Below are 17512 nucleotides of genomic sequence, written 5' to 3'. Positions count from 1 at the left end.
AGTTCATGAACTTCTTTCAAAAGTCTGAACACTGTTCCGTCCATTGGCTGGAGGATAGAAAAACAAATCAGTAATAGGAAGGAAAATTTGAGCGAAAAGACAAACGGGCTGGAGCTCGTTTGGGCGGGAAGCCCGGAGCCCGGCGTAGCGGGGTTCCGCGTCCCGCCGGGTCTCAGGCCAGCGCCGGCAGCGAGGACCCAACCGGCGTGGCGGACGGCCGCGGGGCCCGGGCTCGGGGCGGTGCCGAGGCCTCTGGCTCCTCCCGGGGGCGGGCGGGCTGGGGGCAGGAGGAGGAGCCGCCGCACAGCGCAAGAAGTAGCCCCGCTGGGAGCGCATCGCGCCCGCGCTTCTCCTGCCGGAGATGGATTGAGCCGCGCCGCCCGCCTGCGCCGAGTCAGTCCTACCCTCGCCGGGTCCCGCGGCGGCGTTCTCAGGGCGCAGGACACCGTCTCGCGCGTTCCCCGGAGACGGCCGCGGACCGGCTGTCGCGCCGGGGAGATGTCCGGCGGCCGGAGGAGGGGCGGCGCCCCCTGGCACAGCTTCTCCCGGTTCTTCGCTCCCCGAAACCCTTCCCGGGACAAGGAAGAGGAAGAGGAGGAAAGGCCGGGGACAAGCCAGCCGCCCGCGCCGGTCCGGGGCGCAGCCAGGTGGGAGCCGCGGGGGGGACGTCGGGGGGCCCTGCGCCGACTCGCGGGACGGGGGGCTCCTGGCCCCGGTGCCCGCAGCCAGCCGCTCTCGGCCAGGCTGCGCTCGCCACTTTCTGTTCTTCCTCCATTGCTCAAGTTTCGTCCTTCTCGCCCAGTTCTCGTGCCGCATCGCTTGGTTTGTTAAATCCGGGTGAAGTTCGTGACCCGAGGCCGCGCCAGCCCGCGGGGCGCTCTGCCTCCCCACCTCCCCTCCCCGGATGTGATTCGGTTCCCGTCCCACAGTCGCGTCTGCTCTCCAAGTTCTGCGGCAAAAGCGAGTCCCCCGGCGTCCTGCCTACAGTAATGGGAAACAGTTGTGAGCCGAGCCATCCGCCAGGGCAAAGAGGGCGCGATCCGAAAACCACTTCTGTGGGAAAGGTAACGCTTTGGAGCGCCACCCCCTTGGCTGGGATTTTGCCATTTTATTCGTGGTTTCTCAAAATGATTTAAAAAAAAAAAAAAAGAATGGTGATGCTGAGTTCCCAAGACTCCATCAAAATATAAAACCCTCGCTAGGCTTATTTACCATTGCCTGACATTTAGATGATGCCACTCTTCTTTCCCATGTCTCTTCGGAAGCATCTGCCTCAAGTTCCCAGACAGATTCCAGAAACCAGGACTCGAGCTGTCTTGGTTTCAGTAATGAAAACTTGCCCCTTCTCTGCAGTCTTTTTTCCTTCTCCACCTGCTGCTGTAAAATCGAAATTTAAAAAAAAATTCATGTCTAATAAAACTACCTATTCCTGAGTCCTTTCATCTGAGTCCCGAGGGAGGAAGAGGGGTTAAGTGATATACAACTCGCTGTTTTAAACTTTTGATGGCAAGAGAGGCTTACGGCTCCGTCTTCCCCCAAATTGCACTAGAAGATCACTCATGTGATTGGAAGGACGCTCTCCAGAAAGTTGTGTTTACTTCAGATGTTAAGGGCTTCGTGGAGGGCTTCAAAGAAAAATGGATAGGAAACAGAACTGTAACTGTGACTGAGCTGATTCCATCAATATTCATTCAGGTCTTGTGATTTGATTCTAGTCGTTTATGTGTTCCTCGGTTTCCCTATTTGTGAAACATTTCCATTTTGACCATCTGTTAATAAAATGCCACGTCTTTCCAAGAAAGCTCCTATAATATTTGGAAAACTTCTCCTGGGAAGCTTTAGCTATTATTGCCCTGTTAAGAGAAAATTTTAAATTCAGAGTTAAACAGTAGTTAAAAATAGTTTTGAAGTCTGACAGGGCTCAAGCAGAATGTCTGAATGCTGGTGTGGGCAGACAGCCTGTGGTGCCTGCCATCACTGTAACAGCAGTAACGGTCTTGGATAATATGGAGGCAGTGTTTAAAAGAAATCCCAAGTAGACTCAGCAAAAGTTGGAAACTTGTGTCAGTGTTAGCAGGGAATAGGCAGGCCAATTTCAGGTTTATATCAGAATTGACCTGAAACCCTGCCTGCTGCCCTGCCCTATTTTGGCTTTTTAGGCACTTCTCAAATCTCTTTTCTCTCTGGAGCTAACCACTACAGCAACTTGTCTCTTGTCTTCTTACCACTCTTCCATTCTCATCTCCAGAGAGGCGCACACTGTGGCTTTTTGACAGTGAGAAATTTAATTGTGCTTATATGGACACTAATTGTGTCCTTATCATTTTTAGAACTTGCCAGATGTTAAGGGGATAGCAGATAATCCTTTGTGTGGGTGTTTTACCTTTTAAATGAGTTTAAATCTCTCTTTTCAAGGATATAAACAGACACAAAGCCTTTATTGAAAGTTTAATGAAACGAATGGAAACAATGTCCTAGTAACACAACACCCTGGTGTTAACAAGATTGGAAACAGAATTGCGATTTGTCACTGTGATCTTATTTCAAAATGAAGGGGGTTTTGGCTGTTTATTTTAGAGGCAGTAAAAGCTTTTGGTTTTAGTGGGAGCCTAGTTGACCTTTTGTACTGGTGATTTTAGATGCAGGGGAGTCCGTTCAGACACGAGGGGCTTGGTGTGGTAGGGATGTAAAGATGACTGAGAAAAAGGTCCTTTCTCTCAAGGAACTGGGAGAAGGGAAGAAGACCACTTGAAAACAGTCATCCTACCATCTATGGTGTGTCTGGCCCATTACAATTGACAGAGTACTTTTAATAATATTATGCTTTGAGGTTGGACAGACCTGTACGATCAGTATTTTCATTTTACTATAAGAAACAGTTAAAGAAACTTCCCCAAAGTCACACAGCTACTTTTCAGTTAATGAACAAGTATTAAGTCCTATGCAGTGCCTGCAACTCTGAGCCCCCTTAACATACATTAAGGATTAATCTCTGCATTCTGACTTTTCCATGTACTCAAAACAAAATGCATTCTCTCAAACTTGGGTTGTATAGTCTCTGTTTCTGCACTTCCAGTGTTGGCTTACGTGAATTTTGTGATGTAACTTGTGTGTGTACAAACACAAATGGGACATAAATTCCTTAAGAACAGAATTCCTTAACAATTTCTTAAGAACAGAATTAAAAATTAAACACAGACGTAACCACAAGACCAGTAAAAGTAAAATTTACAGCATCATCCTAACAGCTGTTTTTTGGCTACTCACAAAATGCATATGGTACCAACTGGGACAAACACAAGTTTTGGGGGGGTTGCTAGGACTGTAGCACTGTGTACCATGCCATGATTCAGGTGGTCCAATATTTCCCTATTTGAACCATAGGAAAACTTTTGCTTTTATGGTGTGCTGTTATTTGGGCATCATTTGCTGTGAACACATCATTTATATATTATGTTCGCTGCTGTTCTCATTAACCTTCAGCAGTTAAAGAAGGCCTGTTTGCATCAACACTGTTGTATATGGGAATTCAGGTGTTGGCAATGGAATTACATTTCAGTACTTATGTCTTGGGTGGTTGACCAGATCCAGGAAGTGTTTATATTAATTTGTTTTAGGTTTTGTAGAGATGAAAACTGCAACTGAATTCAATTCACTGCTATAATGTTTAGCCCAGTTTATGAGCATGCAATGAATGGACTCATTAGAAGTGATAGGGGAGAGCGGGGAGGGCTTCATGGTGGAGGTGGTTTTACCTGGGCCTTCAAGGCACTGGTGTTTTCCACAGGTAGAGAATTTAGCCACAAAGAGAGAAATAGGGAGTGGGTCTTCTAGGCTGAGCGAAGGCCTTCAGAGGTTATGATCTCTTGGGGGCTGTATACATTAGTGGGGCAGAGTGAGAGAGGCGTTAAGAAAGCTAGATTAGCGCTGGGCCTTAAAGAGTGTTTGGCTCTCAATTTAAAGCTTAGAGAATTTTTGTGAAGGTCTTTTAAACAGAAACTGCCAAACTGAAATTTGGAGGATACCTGCCTTCTAATTTTCCCCACTTTGAGAAGATGATTGCTCAGTTTTGTTTCTTTGCTATATCACACATGATGGACGTGTTTCAAATGAGCTCCGTACAATGTTCGTAAACTCGGGAGGGGGATAGTAAGGCGAGAACAGCATTTATTCAAGGGCCCACTGTGCACTTCCTCCTGGGATGGGTACTTTTACTTGCATTGTCTCATTTAAACGTCACCCTCAGCCTGGAAGGTAGCCGTGGACACTGTTGGCATCTTGAGTGGAACAATTCTTTGTTGAACTGGGCTCTCCTGTCCTTTGCAGCACAGTTGGCATCTGTAGCCCCATCCACCAATTGCCAGTTGCATCCTCCAGTCATTGGGAGAACTCAAAACACCTCCACCCAGGTGGGTGGCAGGGAGAGAGATAGGACTCCCAGCTGAGAACGATTTACTCCAAATCATGACAGGAGTAAGTTTCAGGGGTGAGATTTGAAATTGGGCCTCTCTGACTCAGAAGCTCTGATTCTTTTTCCACACCATCCTGCCTGCCACCCTGCTGAACTATGCTCCTTCAGAATACATCTGAATATGTAAGTCAGTTGGACCTTTCCTTCCTTTATTCCAGAATGGGTAATGCTGTGGCCCATTTCACATGTACTCTTTTTGGCTGTTCCTTTGAGCGTCCCAGTATAGTGCTATTGATAGAAGGTAAGACAGGATCACTAGACCCAAGGTAGGGCTGTGTCTCATCTTGGTGTCCCCTTTACCTAGCTCAGGTGAGGGAGTGAATCTCTGTTGATGGAGCATTAAAGCACTTACTACTGGCTTTAAGCGAGGGTTAGTACACTCCTACCCTTAAAATGGGCATTTTGAAACATGGGGGTACCATAAAGCTCTCTAGACAGTGTTTGGCTATTGATTTGAAGTTCAGAGAATATTTGCTTTTCACCATGGCTGAGTGTGATTGATAAATGGGTAGAACCAGGATGCTAATGGGACGTAGTGCAGGAGATAGTCTCATAAAAAATGTCAATAATGCCCCTGATACCAGCACGAGAACTGTTGGCCTTCAAGTTAAATGTTGACCACAGCATCAGTTTTGTAAGGAAAAGGAGCTTTGTTCTCCAAATTTTTATAATGATTGCATTTTCATTGATTTGAAAGCACTATAGAGAATAATAGATAACTAGTTTAGTGGAATAAGAGATACCTATGTGGTGTTGAAGGACCACATCTGTAGTTCATGCCTGCAGCAATAAAGATGACTGGGGGCTTCCCTGGTGGCGCAGTGGTTGAGAGTCCGCCTGCTGATGCAGGGGACATGGGTTCGTGCCCCGGTCCGGGAAGATCCCACATGCCGCGGAGTGGCTGGGCCCGTGAGCCTGCGCGTCCAGAGCCTGTGCTCCGCAGCGGGAGAGGCCACAACAGTGAGAGGCCTGTGTACCGCAAAAAAAAAAAAAAAGATGACTGGAAAATTCCAGAAGTCCTCGACCCTGTGTATTTTGTGAGAATCTTGAGCTTCCAGGTTAATGGAAAGCACAGAACCTACCTTTGGCAGTGGAGTAGAAATATAGACTGTTTTATGGTGTTGTAGCCATACTTTTTTTCAAGTGAGATTTCTGACTTTTGGGCTTAACAGGGTGTCTGCCAGATGTCTACCTTGGGGATTCTGTTTCTTGCTGAGGAAATTCCTTGAAAGCTAACTCAATTGTACACTCTAAATGGGTTCGAGTTGCAAGTGTACCTCAAATTGGCCCACAGTAAATTTAATCAGCACTTCTAACTTTGAAAGTTCTGATTAAACAAACATTTTTGGGTTTTTTTTTATCTCAGTGGAAAATACGTAAAAAGGATACTAGCACATTCTGTAAAGTAAGAGGAAAATAATACTTCCTCAATAAAATATTTTATTTCCTAACCAGAGTTTTGATGAAATACATTGATGTGCAGATAGACCAGAAATGCCAGTACAACTGTGGTAGCAAGAAAACATAGGTTGACATAAATTGAAACTCGGGAAAGTAATCCAGGTTCTCTACTGAAAAGAGAGTATCAGCATGAAGTAAAAGTTAGTCCTATTTTTTTAGTCTGTTCATTCCATAAATTTGAGTGACTGCTACTTGTTGAGTATGTTGCTAAGGAGTGGGATACAAAGATGAATGAAAGACCAAAACTGCCCTCAGAGGGTTCCTAAATTAATGGAGGAGATAAACATGTATGTCTCTATTTTCCAGATGAGCTCATTATGTGCCAAACACGTATTTGGTGCGTGTGACATGTGGTTCAGAACTCATGTACTGTATCATGAGGGTCAAACATTGTATGAAGACTTTCTCATACAAAGTGTCCTCTCGCTGCTCTGAACTTCTCCCTGAGCATGGTTTGATGAGCAGCCTTGGCCAAGACAGACTCGTGGGGAGATGTGGCAGTAACTATACCAGCAGGGATGGAAGTGCTTTCCCTCAGTCCCGCCTGCTCCTCCTTGACTCAGCAAGTCTTAGATGGAGGCAGAAAAGCGCATCCTTTCAAAAGTCAGCATTCCAAGTAAGCGGAAATCCTTACACAAAATGGCTTGGTGTTGATAGAGAAATAAGTTGAAGTTTTGTGACCAGAAATAACTAATCTTACTGTTTATTTGTCAGTCGTGAAGGCCAAGTACTGGTACAACTCCAGCAGGATTACCTCTCAGTGTTTAACCCCTGGGGGATGTAATTGGAAATATCCCAAAGCAGTGCAACAACTGTTTGCTTAGTCAAGTGTTTCTTTTTGCCTGACAGATTAATGATGACAAAACTAAACCACCCTTAACCAGGAGATTGGGATTGAAACATATATACACTAATATGTATGAAGTAGATAACTAATAACCCGCTGTATAAAAAATAAATAAAATAAAATTCAAAAAAACCAAAAACCTAAATAAACCACCCTTAATTGAGGCCCTAATAAGATCCAAACCCTATGCTTGGGGCTTTAAACATATACATTCACTTAATCCTCAAAGCAACCTTATGAGAGAGGAAGCTTTACTCCATTTTACAGATAACATAATTTAAGGCTTGGAGAGGTCCAATAACTAATCAAAAGTATCAACATCTTGTGGTAGAGTAAGGAGTCGAATTCTCCTTCCTGAATTCAAAGCCTACAGCATTATGTGACTACATTCCCTGCTTAACTTGGGAAGACCCAAACAGAAGGCAGACCTTAGAAAATGGTATTGAATGGAAATAAAAGACAATGGCATGCAGCTGGATGTCTGCCCAGATGGCCTGGGTCAGTGCTCGGTACAATAAAGAATTTATGGTCCTGGCAGTTGAGAGAGGAAAATATATACACTTATACAACTTATAAATTTATACTTGAATACATAAAAAGAGTCAGTCTCCTTCGGAAAAGATACAGATTAAGACTAGCAAGATACCATACAACACCTGTTTGATAATCAAAACTTGAGTTTGTTGGGAGGAACTCTCATATACTACCAGTGGGAGTGTAAATTGATACACCACTTTGGAGGGCACTTTGACAAGTTCTGTCAGTATTATACATTCACATACTCTGATTTAGCAGTTCCCTTCTAGGAATTCCATTGGCTGTATACAGTTTGCAAACAGGCCAAAAGTTGCCTCTACAAGTTTAGTCATTGCAGTGTTGTTTCAATTAGCAAGAGGTGAAAAATAAAGTGTAATCCCATCAGTAGTGGACTAATTGGTAAATCATGGTATATCCATGTAGTGGAATATTACACAGCTGTCAAAAAGAATGATAAAGCTTTTTATGTACTGATAAGAAAATGTCTCTTAGATACATTAAGTAAAAAAATTTTAAAAAGCAAGATACAAACCACTGTGTATAGTATGCTCCTGTTTGCATATGAAAATGGGGGAGTATGAGAAAAGTCTGTTACTAGTGTTGTGCTAACTACTTAGGGAAGGTGAGGGACTGGGTGAATTAGTGAGGAACAGGAGGGAGACTTTTCATTTTAGACCTTCTTATACTTAAAAAAATTATGTGAATTATCTATTTCAGAAAAAAAAAAGGACTGGTTATGACCTAGTGAATATCTCTGTATAAAAGAGGAAAAAAGAGAATTTATAATCCTGAGTTGGCAAAAGTTCTCCAAAGAAAGAATGAACTCCATTAACTTTTTCAAGTGAGAAAAGTTATGATTAAGGCTATAAGTAAATGGAATATTTATAATGCAGAATAATTAGATATTTTGATACTTTCTACAGGTATGAGGAAGGCTTATATATTATTAATCTGCAATGTGAAACTGGGTGGAGTTAACAGAGCATCAAAAATATCAACTCATTTTTGTGAGATCACCTAAATCATCTGCTTTAAGTAGCAGTGTGACTCTGGGCAGTTCATTAGCTCTGTCTTTGATTATAAAGCGAGGGAGGTAGCCCTCATTGCTAAGGTCTCTTCCAGCTTTATCATGCCAGCCAAAACTCCATAGGGTAATAGGTGTGTACAAAATAAAGAAGTATGCCTTATAGATTAGGAAGACTTTTGTTTTACTGGAAAGGCTACATATGAATATGCATTGGGTATTTCCTCTCTGTGGTCCTAACACTTTCATCAGTTGATTTGAAAACCTCACCAATGTTTTAACAACAATTCATTTGGTACCACTTGTGCCAGGCCCTGTACTAGCCTCTGGGAATCCAGTGCAACATGGTCTTTGGTTCAAAATGCTCCTGCAGTTTTGTGAGGAAGGCAGACATAGCACAAATCTTTCTTTCCCTCTTAAAATAAGTACCAAGGTGTCTCACGGGGCTGTGGAGCATTTAACAGGTGTAGGCCCATTCTTGAGACTCTCTTCTTAGAGAAAATGGTTTTAGTCTCATTTAAGCTGTTTCTTCTGGCCTTTCTGTACATGTGTCTATTTACTATTCTTTCTTGATTTGTAAACTTTAGACAGTTTATATTGATTTCTGGTGATGGTAGATGAGGACTTAGCTATTTTACACCTCTTCCCACTTCCCTTTATTCATTCAGCCAAAATAAGTGTTATAATTTTGGGACTGAATCAAAAGTCAACCTTTCCATGTATATAAAATACAGTTTTGTTTAGAATAGTACAACATGCTTTTGAAGGAGCACGTCTTTTATATGTTCCTTATGACAAGTAGCTCAAATGGTAGTGCCAGAAATGACATGAAAATGGTATTTGAATGCTCTCACAAATAGTAATTTTGTGTGATTTCTACATGATATGTTAGAAATTTCTCCTTTACTCTTTTGTACTAAAATTTATGCAAAACATGGATGCTACCTTAGTGGCAGGTCATAATTTTTTATAACTGCCATGCTTCTTATGACAAGGAATGAAATACTTTGAATTTTAAACTTTGATAACTGGGAACAGGTTGGGTGAGATGTAAACTCTCAGACTTTTATTGTCTTTGTTGTCAAAGCACAAAGGATCATACCCTGGCTGGAGGGGTGGCATTGTGCTGTATTAGTCAAAGCTGAAAATATGTATGGTAATAATTTTGATTGCTCCATTGTTCTAGGTAGGCAGATAGGGATATTATTTGGCAATGTTGTATTTATTATGATACAGAGAAATTGCCATTATGAAATATTTGTACTGTTAGTATTTAGTTATTTGTCTACTTTAAATTTGCTAGCATTTTTCACTAACTTGTTTTTGTGTTTTAAAATCAACTACAATACTTGTTTTTTCTTCCTTTTGATAGTCATATATGCTTTTCTAAAACAGCTATGAAATTATAAGAAAATCAAAAAGAAAAAAAGCACAGCTCATACATAACCCTCTCCACCCAGAGACGAGTACTGTTCTTCTAGATCATTTCCTATGTGCATATCTACATGTATACATATTTTTAGAAAAAGTAAAAGTTCTCTTCAGGATTTTGAAACCTGAATTTTTTTTTCACTTAACAATGGTGCTTTGTCATTTTCTACAATAGTTCATATACTTTTACAAATTATAAAGATAATTTTAACCCTTTAAAAAATCTTAGATGGGTCATTACTTTTCAGAATCTAGTTTGAGTATCTAAATGTGTCTCTGCTTACAGAGGGTTTGTATTCCGATGGGAAAGTTATATAGATTTATATATAATGTGCTTTGAAGTAAAATAAAGCCGGGTGAGGGAAGAGGACGTGATGGAAGTAGTGAGTCTGTAATAAGGTACAGAGAGGATGGTCATGGAAGGCCTCTCTATTGGGTACCATTTGACCCAAGACCGGCATGATATTTGGAAGTAAGGACCTGAGCAAATCAGAGGAAAGGTCTTTCCAGGAAGAGCGAAGAGCCAGTTTCAAGGTTGTGGGGCAGGACCATGTTGGCACAGATGCCAGAATAGGCAGAGACCACAGAATGGAAGGGAGCCAGGGGCCAGATGAGGTAGGTCTTGATAAGGAGTTGAGATGATGAGATTACTTTTTTTAAAAAAAAGTAATCACTGAGGCATGGGTTTATATGTATTTGTATGTCTGTATATTCTCACACAGTTTATCAGCTTATTGGTATCCAGAAGAATTGACAGAGGAGGAAGAATTTGAGTTGGAGGTGAGGTCAGCCTTGGTTGGCTCTGGGAAGGCCCAGTCTCACCTGTCCTTGGATCTCCAGTGCTCCTGCCTCAGGCCAGTTTGTTGAATGGTACACGAATGGGTGTCCCATTTTAGACAGCAGCTAGAATACTGCTTTGAGTTCATGTCACAGCAAAAGTTCAGGGTATTGATTCTTTTCTTTTTAATTATTTATTTATTTGGTTGCACCCGGTCTTAGTTGCGGAGGGGTATTGATTCCTGTGAGGTGGGTCACAAATGTTCAGAATCTGAAGGGTATGAGGAAGAAGACTTTGGGAAAATAGAGCAGTGGCTGATGTCATGTGTAGATGGACAGCTCAGGTCACATCTAACAGACTGAGCTTCTCTATAGCCTGTGATTAAACTGTAATTATGGGTCTTGTTTTGGGAGCATGTGATGGGAACAGGAAGTAAATAAGCTCCAAGGTGGATACATAAATTACAGGAGAGGGTTGACATTATGGGGAAAGGACTGTCAGAAGCTCTAAGACTGCAAAGCCGTGAAGCTTCATAATCATGTCTGTTACCTCTCCTTCTTGCTCCCAGTTTCTCTCCAAAGAGTTCTGAAATGTAGACACCAGATGTTTGGGCTAAAATACATGCTGTTTGTCTTAAAAGTGCAGCATTTTGTTACCTTTTAATTTGAAACCCAGAAATAGCCATAACCACCTGTTTTATATTCTGTTAATAGTCATTAAAAAAAAATTACAAGTACTACTCTACTGCTGGCAGTCACTGTTTATGAATGGACAGTGTTCTAGATGGTTGTTTGGAAATTGGCAGTGTGGAACTGTCTTTATTCCCATAGAAGCAGGGTTGGAGCTGCTGGGTGGGATTCCAGGCCAGTGCACAAAAGTCAGTCTAATCCATAATGTACCTGCAGTAGAGCAGCGAACAAAGAGAACTCTAGAGCTTGTCGTGTGAAGATGTGTTGCTAAGATCCCCAAGGTAATGTGGATGTCCCAAGGAATGGGCAGACCCTTTGGAGGTGTGAGGGTGCTATATTTAAGGACCCAAGTGAGGGATGAGACGGAGCAGTCCAAGGGGATAGAGGACAGACCCCGGCTTGGCCTCAGTCACTTTGAAATAAGGGACGGTAGAAGTTTCTGCCTCCTTGTTGTGATGCCCTGATAGCAGTTTTGACTGAGTTGGTTTCTTGGTCCCAGTCTTTTTCTTCCTTTACCACAGAAGCCTCAAGGTTTAGTCTCCCTGTTCCTTTTTCCCCTCACTCTGCTTACTGAAGGATCATATGGGATTTTAGATCTGGCAGAGTGCTGATCTGACACTTCCAATGTACATATTTGAAAAAATCAGATCCAGAAAGAAGCATTTTGACTGAAGTGCCTTTTGTCCCTAAGGTGCCATCCCTGAAACAGACCTACGTCCGTTTTGTTTTATCTTACATCTGGCATAAAGTCAGTGGTTGCTTAATGACTGTAAGTTGGATTCCTGGTTTTCAGACTTGGTCTAAATATGTTTACTTCAAAAATGAGGAGCTTCTGTGTCACTTTGACCTTGATATTTATCTGGACCATTTTGAAAGAGTAATTTCCAGAGTTCTGTTAGCTAAGTAAGATGAGGCTATTAAAATTCAAGGGAGTCTTATTTGTGCCTACGTGTGATTATGATTACTGCCTCTCCCCCCTGCCATGAGCAGAATGTGTGCTTTCTAAAAATACTGCTGTTGAAATAATTCCCGGGTCCCAAAGGGGGTTAAATTGTGAAAGAACAATAGGAAAGGCTTGTCGTCTTTCTTAATGTTTGAGATCATCTGAATTCGAAATGTTTCTCTTTCTCTTGTATTTTTGAGAGTCTTTCGAGACTTTTCTGTTAATGTTTCTTCTTCTTCTCCTTCCTCCTCCTCCTCCTAAGTTGACATCTAAGTATGCAGTGTTTTGAGTGTCTTTATAGATTCTGTTCTAATTTTTTTGTTTTGTTTGTAAATCAATTGAAAATACCCTTGTTGCTATTGAGTAATTTTCTTCTCACAGCCCTACTCCCCTCTTTATACCTTTAGAGAAAGATGATGCAGGATGAGAGTGGATGGTACATGCTCTCAAGGGACTTATACTAGTATTTCATTAAGGAAAAAAAACTGATGTGTATTATTCCATTGTTCCCAATGGAATAGTGTTTTCTGATTAAGCACACATAACTGGAGACTGTTTAATATCAGTTATTTTAAAAATTCATTTAACAAACAATACTTGAGTGCCTTCACACTGTCAGGCACGATGCTAGGCTCTGGGATACAGCCATGAATGATATCATTCCTGAGTTAAATCAGTTCAAGTTCTAGTTCAACAGATGGACAACCAGCCAGTCATTACCAGCAGAAATGTATGAGAGGTATAATTGAGTGCAGTGGGAGCACAAAAAATACAGGTTAATGGACTTCCCTCGTGGTGCAGTGGTTCAGAATCTGCCTGCCAGTGCAGGGGACACGGGTTCGAGCCCTGGTCCGGGAAGATCCCACATGCTGCAGAGCATCTAAGCCCGTGCGCCACAACTACTGAACCTGCGTTCTAGAGCCCACGAGCCACAACTACTGAGCCCGCATGCCACAGCTACTGAAGCCCGCGCGCCTAGAACCTGTGCTCTGCAAGAGGAGAAGCCACCACAGTGAGAAGCCCGCACACCACAACGAAGAGTAGCCTCCGCTCTCCGCAACTGGAGAAAGCCTGCACCCAGCAACGAAGACCCAACACAGCCAAAAATAAATAAATAAATAAATAAATTTATTTTAAAAAAATACAGGTTAAGCTAGAACTAAATTGTAAAGGATTAAGAGTTGGACAGGGTGGGGAAGGATGTTGCAGGCAGGAGAAGAAAGTGGTTTGCTGGCATGTGAATTTGGTGCATTCTGAGAATGGGAATTAGTTCTATGTGACAGGTGTGTCTGTGACCAGGAAGTGAATAACTTTCTATATCTATATTAAGGACTCTTCAATTTATTCATCAGCTGATGGAGATTTATTGAAGGAGTTTTCGAACACAAGAGTGTCATGGTCAGATTAACGATCACTTTGACCAGGAAGAATGGATTGAAGCAGAGTGATCCTGAAGATGTCAGAGACAAATGAAGAAGGGACCCTAGTCATCTAGGAAGGAAGTGGGGAAAGCTTATCTGAAGCAGTGACTTTTATACTTAACCCCAAATTTTAAAATATTGTTTGTTTTAAAACTCAACACATTTTAAAATTTTGATTTAGCAGTAAGATTAGTGAAACAGGGCTTCCCCGGTGGCGCAGTGGTTGAGAGTCCGCCTGCCGATGCAGGGGACACGGGTTCGTGCCCCGGTCCGGGCAGATCCCACATACCGTGGAGTGACTGGGCCCGTGAGCCATGGCCACTGAGCCTGCGTGTCCAGAGCCTGTGCTCCACAACGGGAGAGGCCACAACAGTGAGAGGCCCGTGTACTGCAAAAAAAAAAAAAAAAAAAAGAAAAAGAAAAAGATTAGTGAAACATAAACATAGGATATAAGTTTCAGAAAGTTTTACAAAGTGTCAAGTATTACTTCTTTTGGTGATTTCAGCTTTAAATTCTTCAGTTGTTTGCGTAATGCAAAATACTTATGTGCTGACTTAACAACTGTTTTTCTGGTATTTTGTGTGTGTTTATAGTGTGGAAATGATTATAGCTACTTGCAAATACTGAGTTCTGCCTTAAATCCCATGGACGCCGAGCTGCATTTTCTGCAGAGTTTTTGTATTGGAAAAGACACTTTTACCATTTTCATTTACAATTTCACTAAGGCAGTAAGTTTATAGAATACCCTGTAAACACTCTAAATAAGTATACTTTCAGAAATCTTGAAGCAAGAACTAGGATACTAAAATGCCTATTGTATGTTTAGATAATTTTTAGGTCATTCAAAATAGATTGTAGTTAGAGAATACACTTATAAAATCACCATAATCAGTAGTATTCATGATTATACTCCAAATTTTTAGACCATGCTTTTTTTATGTGTATTTTGCCAGTCTCTTTGCCTCAATTTGAGCTTAAATAGACAAGTATTAATTGACATTTAATTTAAAAAACCTGAATTGTAAGTAACCTTGTGGCAAAAGATAAGCCTAGTAAAATAGGAAAAAGAGATAAGAACCCACTCACATTTAAAATATTAACCATCTGAGGGCCTCCCTGGTGGCGCAGTGGTTGAGAGTCCGCCTGCCGATGCAGGGGATACGGGTTCGTGCCCCGGTCTGGGAGGATCCCATATGCCGCGGAGCGGCTGGGCCCGTGAGCCATGGCCGCTGAGCCTGTGCGTCCGGAGCCTGTGCTCCGCAACGGGAGAGGCCACAACAGTGAGAGGCCCGCATACAGCAAAAAAAAAAAAAATAAATAAAAAATAAATAAATAAATAAATAAAATATTAACCATCTGAAACATTCTTATTTTATAGACATGGACATCTATATAGGTTACAATTCTGTGTTGTACATTATTTTTTCTACTTTTGTTCCTGTTTTTTCCTATGGAATTTCCATGTGTTAAACACATAGCTCACAGATTTATCTTATTTACATGCTTGCTTTTTCCTATTGACATTTAAAAGGCTTAAGAGCATGGTTGTATCTTGTTGGTCCTTGTATTCCTGCATAGAGTCTGAGACTAAATGAAATTTTAATCCATTATATTTTCCAGGTGTCCATGATCTTTTTATTTGTTCCTTCTGTTTTTTGATTTTTTATCATTATCATTTGTTGCCTGGATAGTCTGCTCAAGTGCCCTGGATTGTATGGATAGAAAATCTAAGTGGCACAAATATGGCCTCTTTGCATCCTGATGTGAGCTATCGACCCCTCCTCCTTTCCATTCTCTCTGTCCCTGCCAGTCACCATGATTCCTTATGTTTCTCCCCATCCAGTCATTCTCCTGCCTGAAGGCTTCCCAGTGCTTCTCACATTCTGTAACTGGTCCTCTGGTCTCATTCTCATCTGTAGCAGGATTACCTCTGCCTGTCACAAGATCCTGTGCTCCAGTCTTTTTTTTTTTTTTTTTTTAATTATTTTTGGCTGCCTTGGGTCTTCGTTGCTGCACGGGCTTTCTCTAGTTGTGGCGAGTGGGGGCTACTCTTCGTTGTGGTGTGTGGGCTTCTCATTACAGTGGCTTCTCTTGTTGTGGAGCATGGGCTCTAGGTGCACGGGCTTCAGTAGTTGTGGCACGCGGGCTTAGTTGCTCCACAGCATGTGGGGTCTTCCCGGACCAGAGCTCGAACCCGTGTCCCCTGCATTGGCAGGTGGATTCTTAACCACTGTACCACCAGGGAAGTCCCCTGTGCTCCAGTCTTATATTAAAAACAAACAAACAGAACACAGTTTCCCCAAAATGCCATGTTCTCTATCACCTCCTGCCTTTGTACCTCCTCTGTGGGCACTTCACTAAGCAGGCAGAATCACTGCCTCTTGTTTCCTCTGTGCTCCATGGCACTTCTTTCATTCAGCAGTTGTAACTTGTATCAAGTTGTATTATTTGTTTGTTTGTGTATCAGTCTCCCCTACTAGAGTTTTTACAAAGACCCTGACCAGTTACTCCTTCTTAAATCCTCAAGGCCTAGCACAATCCCCAGCACATGGTAGAGTGTCATGATAACCTTTAGAGTGGAGCTACTCAATTTGTCTAGGATTATCAAAGTATGAAAAAAAAATAATATGTAAACATAGAGACATAAATATTTAGATCTAAAATGCATGTGTGCCTAATAGGCAAACTAGGTTATTGTGACATCTCATAAGGCATCTGTGAAGGTATTCCAGACAGGACAATTAGAAGTGACTATCTGGAAAATCAGAATTTTAAGGGGCCATCTGGGACACATTTGGGGTTAGATAAACCTGCATCTATTTTGAGTATCCCCAGAATTCGCTAGATGACCCTATACATTTATAAAAATTTGCTGAGTAGAAGTATATTCCAAATAACACTCAGCATAGGCATTAAAAAAAGATTAGACTGTGGAGAACCTTAATACAGATAAAATCAAAGAATGGTAACGCTTTCCAAGATTATGATAGTTGTGCACTGGTGCTCCTTTGTTCAGGTGCATCATTAGTGTGATGCTGGTCGTCAGCATAAGAAAGTATAGCACAGAATGGACTCACAAAAATGTCTGGAGCCGGGATGAGCATTTTCAAATGTGTGTTTCAAGTGTAGAGACTCCTATCAACGTCTTTTTAGTATAACACTTTGTATATAAATCTTGAGTATTGCAGATATAAAGGACCTTTCAGTTTTTTTCATTAAATCCAGAAACTGTATGATTTTAGTAATTCTCTTTCAATTTCAAAAGAAACTGTGGTTTTTATTTTTCAGTGTTGAAAATGAGCCCATGAGCACAAGTCAGAAAAAGGAAAAGGTACTTTCATCAGAAGCAGTAAAGGTATAGTTTTAAATTAATATTATTTTATATCAAGCAAATATGTTTCTTAGTTTCTGCTGTTTCTTATTCTTTTAGATTCTGTCATCTCATTTTACGTTTCAGAAAGAGCATAAAGTCTTATTACTTTATGTGGAACTCCAGCCCAGCTCTACTGGACATTTGTGTCTTGGGGTGTGGGTAGGGGGAGAGGACTGAGGAGAGACTTGAGGCAGTGGTGCTCCTACCCCAGCTTAGCCACTAACCAACTGTGAGGCCTTCAGCTGAGGCATTTAACTTTGTGCCTTGGTTTTCTAATCTGTAAATTGGATCATCTGACTTCCACAGTCTCTTTTCTCTAGGAACTTCTTTGATGTATGTTGCGTTTTCTCAAATGCTTCTGACAACTAAGAGTGCTTTTGAGGGCGTAGAAGTTAGACATGTTCGTACATGTCATTAGTATGTGATGATATGTTTGTCAGCTCATATATGAACTGGCTTTCCCTGCATCTACAGGACAAGCATGAAAAGAGTATAAGGTACACTTCTACGCAAATAGTTACTGAAAAGTGTGGTTAA

General features: G+C 41.7%; 1 protein-coding gene across 2 annotated transcripts in view; it reads left to right on the top strand.

Moving 5' to 3' along the window:
- The first annotated feature begins 394 nt into the window (after window positions 1-394).
- Window positions 395-17512, top strand: part of CRYBG3 (crystallin beta-gamma domain containing 3) — a 120921-nt gene continuing 103803 nt past the window's right edge. Inside the window, exons 1-2 of one of the 2 annotated variants that reach the window (XM_082625911.1) lie at window positions 395-647; window positions 16891-16957. In XM_082625911.1, coding sequence (XP_082482037.1) covers window positions 499-647; window positions 16891-16957 — 216 coding nt within the window. In that variant the 5' untranslated portion in view covers window positions 395-498. The remainder of the gene's footprint in view (window positions 648-16890; window positions 16958-17512) is intronic. The other variant, XM_082625910.1, reaches the window with a different exon arrangement.

The sequence above is a fragment of the Mesoplodon mirus genome, assembly GCF_964341445.2.
Source record: "Mesoplodon mirus genome assembly, chromosome: 6".
NCBI classification, from domain to species: domain Eukaryota; kingdom Metazoa; phylum Chordata; class Mammalia; order Artiodactyla; family Ziphiidae; genus Mesoplodon; species Mesoplodon mirus.
Note: the sequence above shows the minus strand (reverse complement) of the source record. Positions and strands in the feature narration are given on the sequence as shown.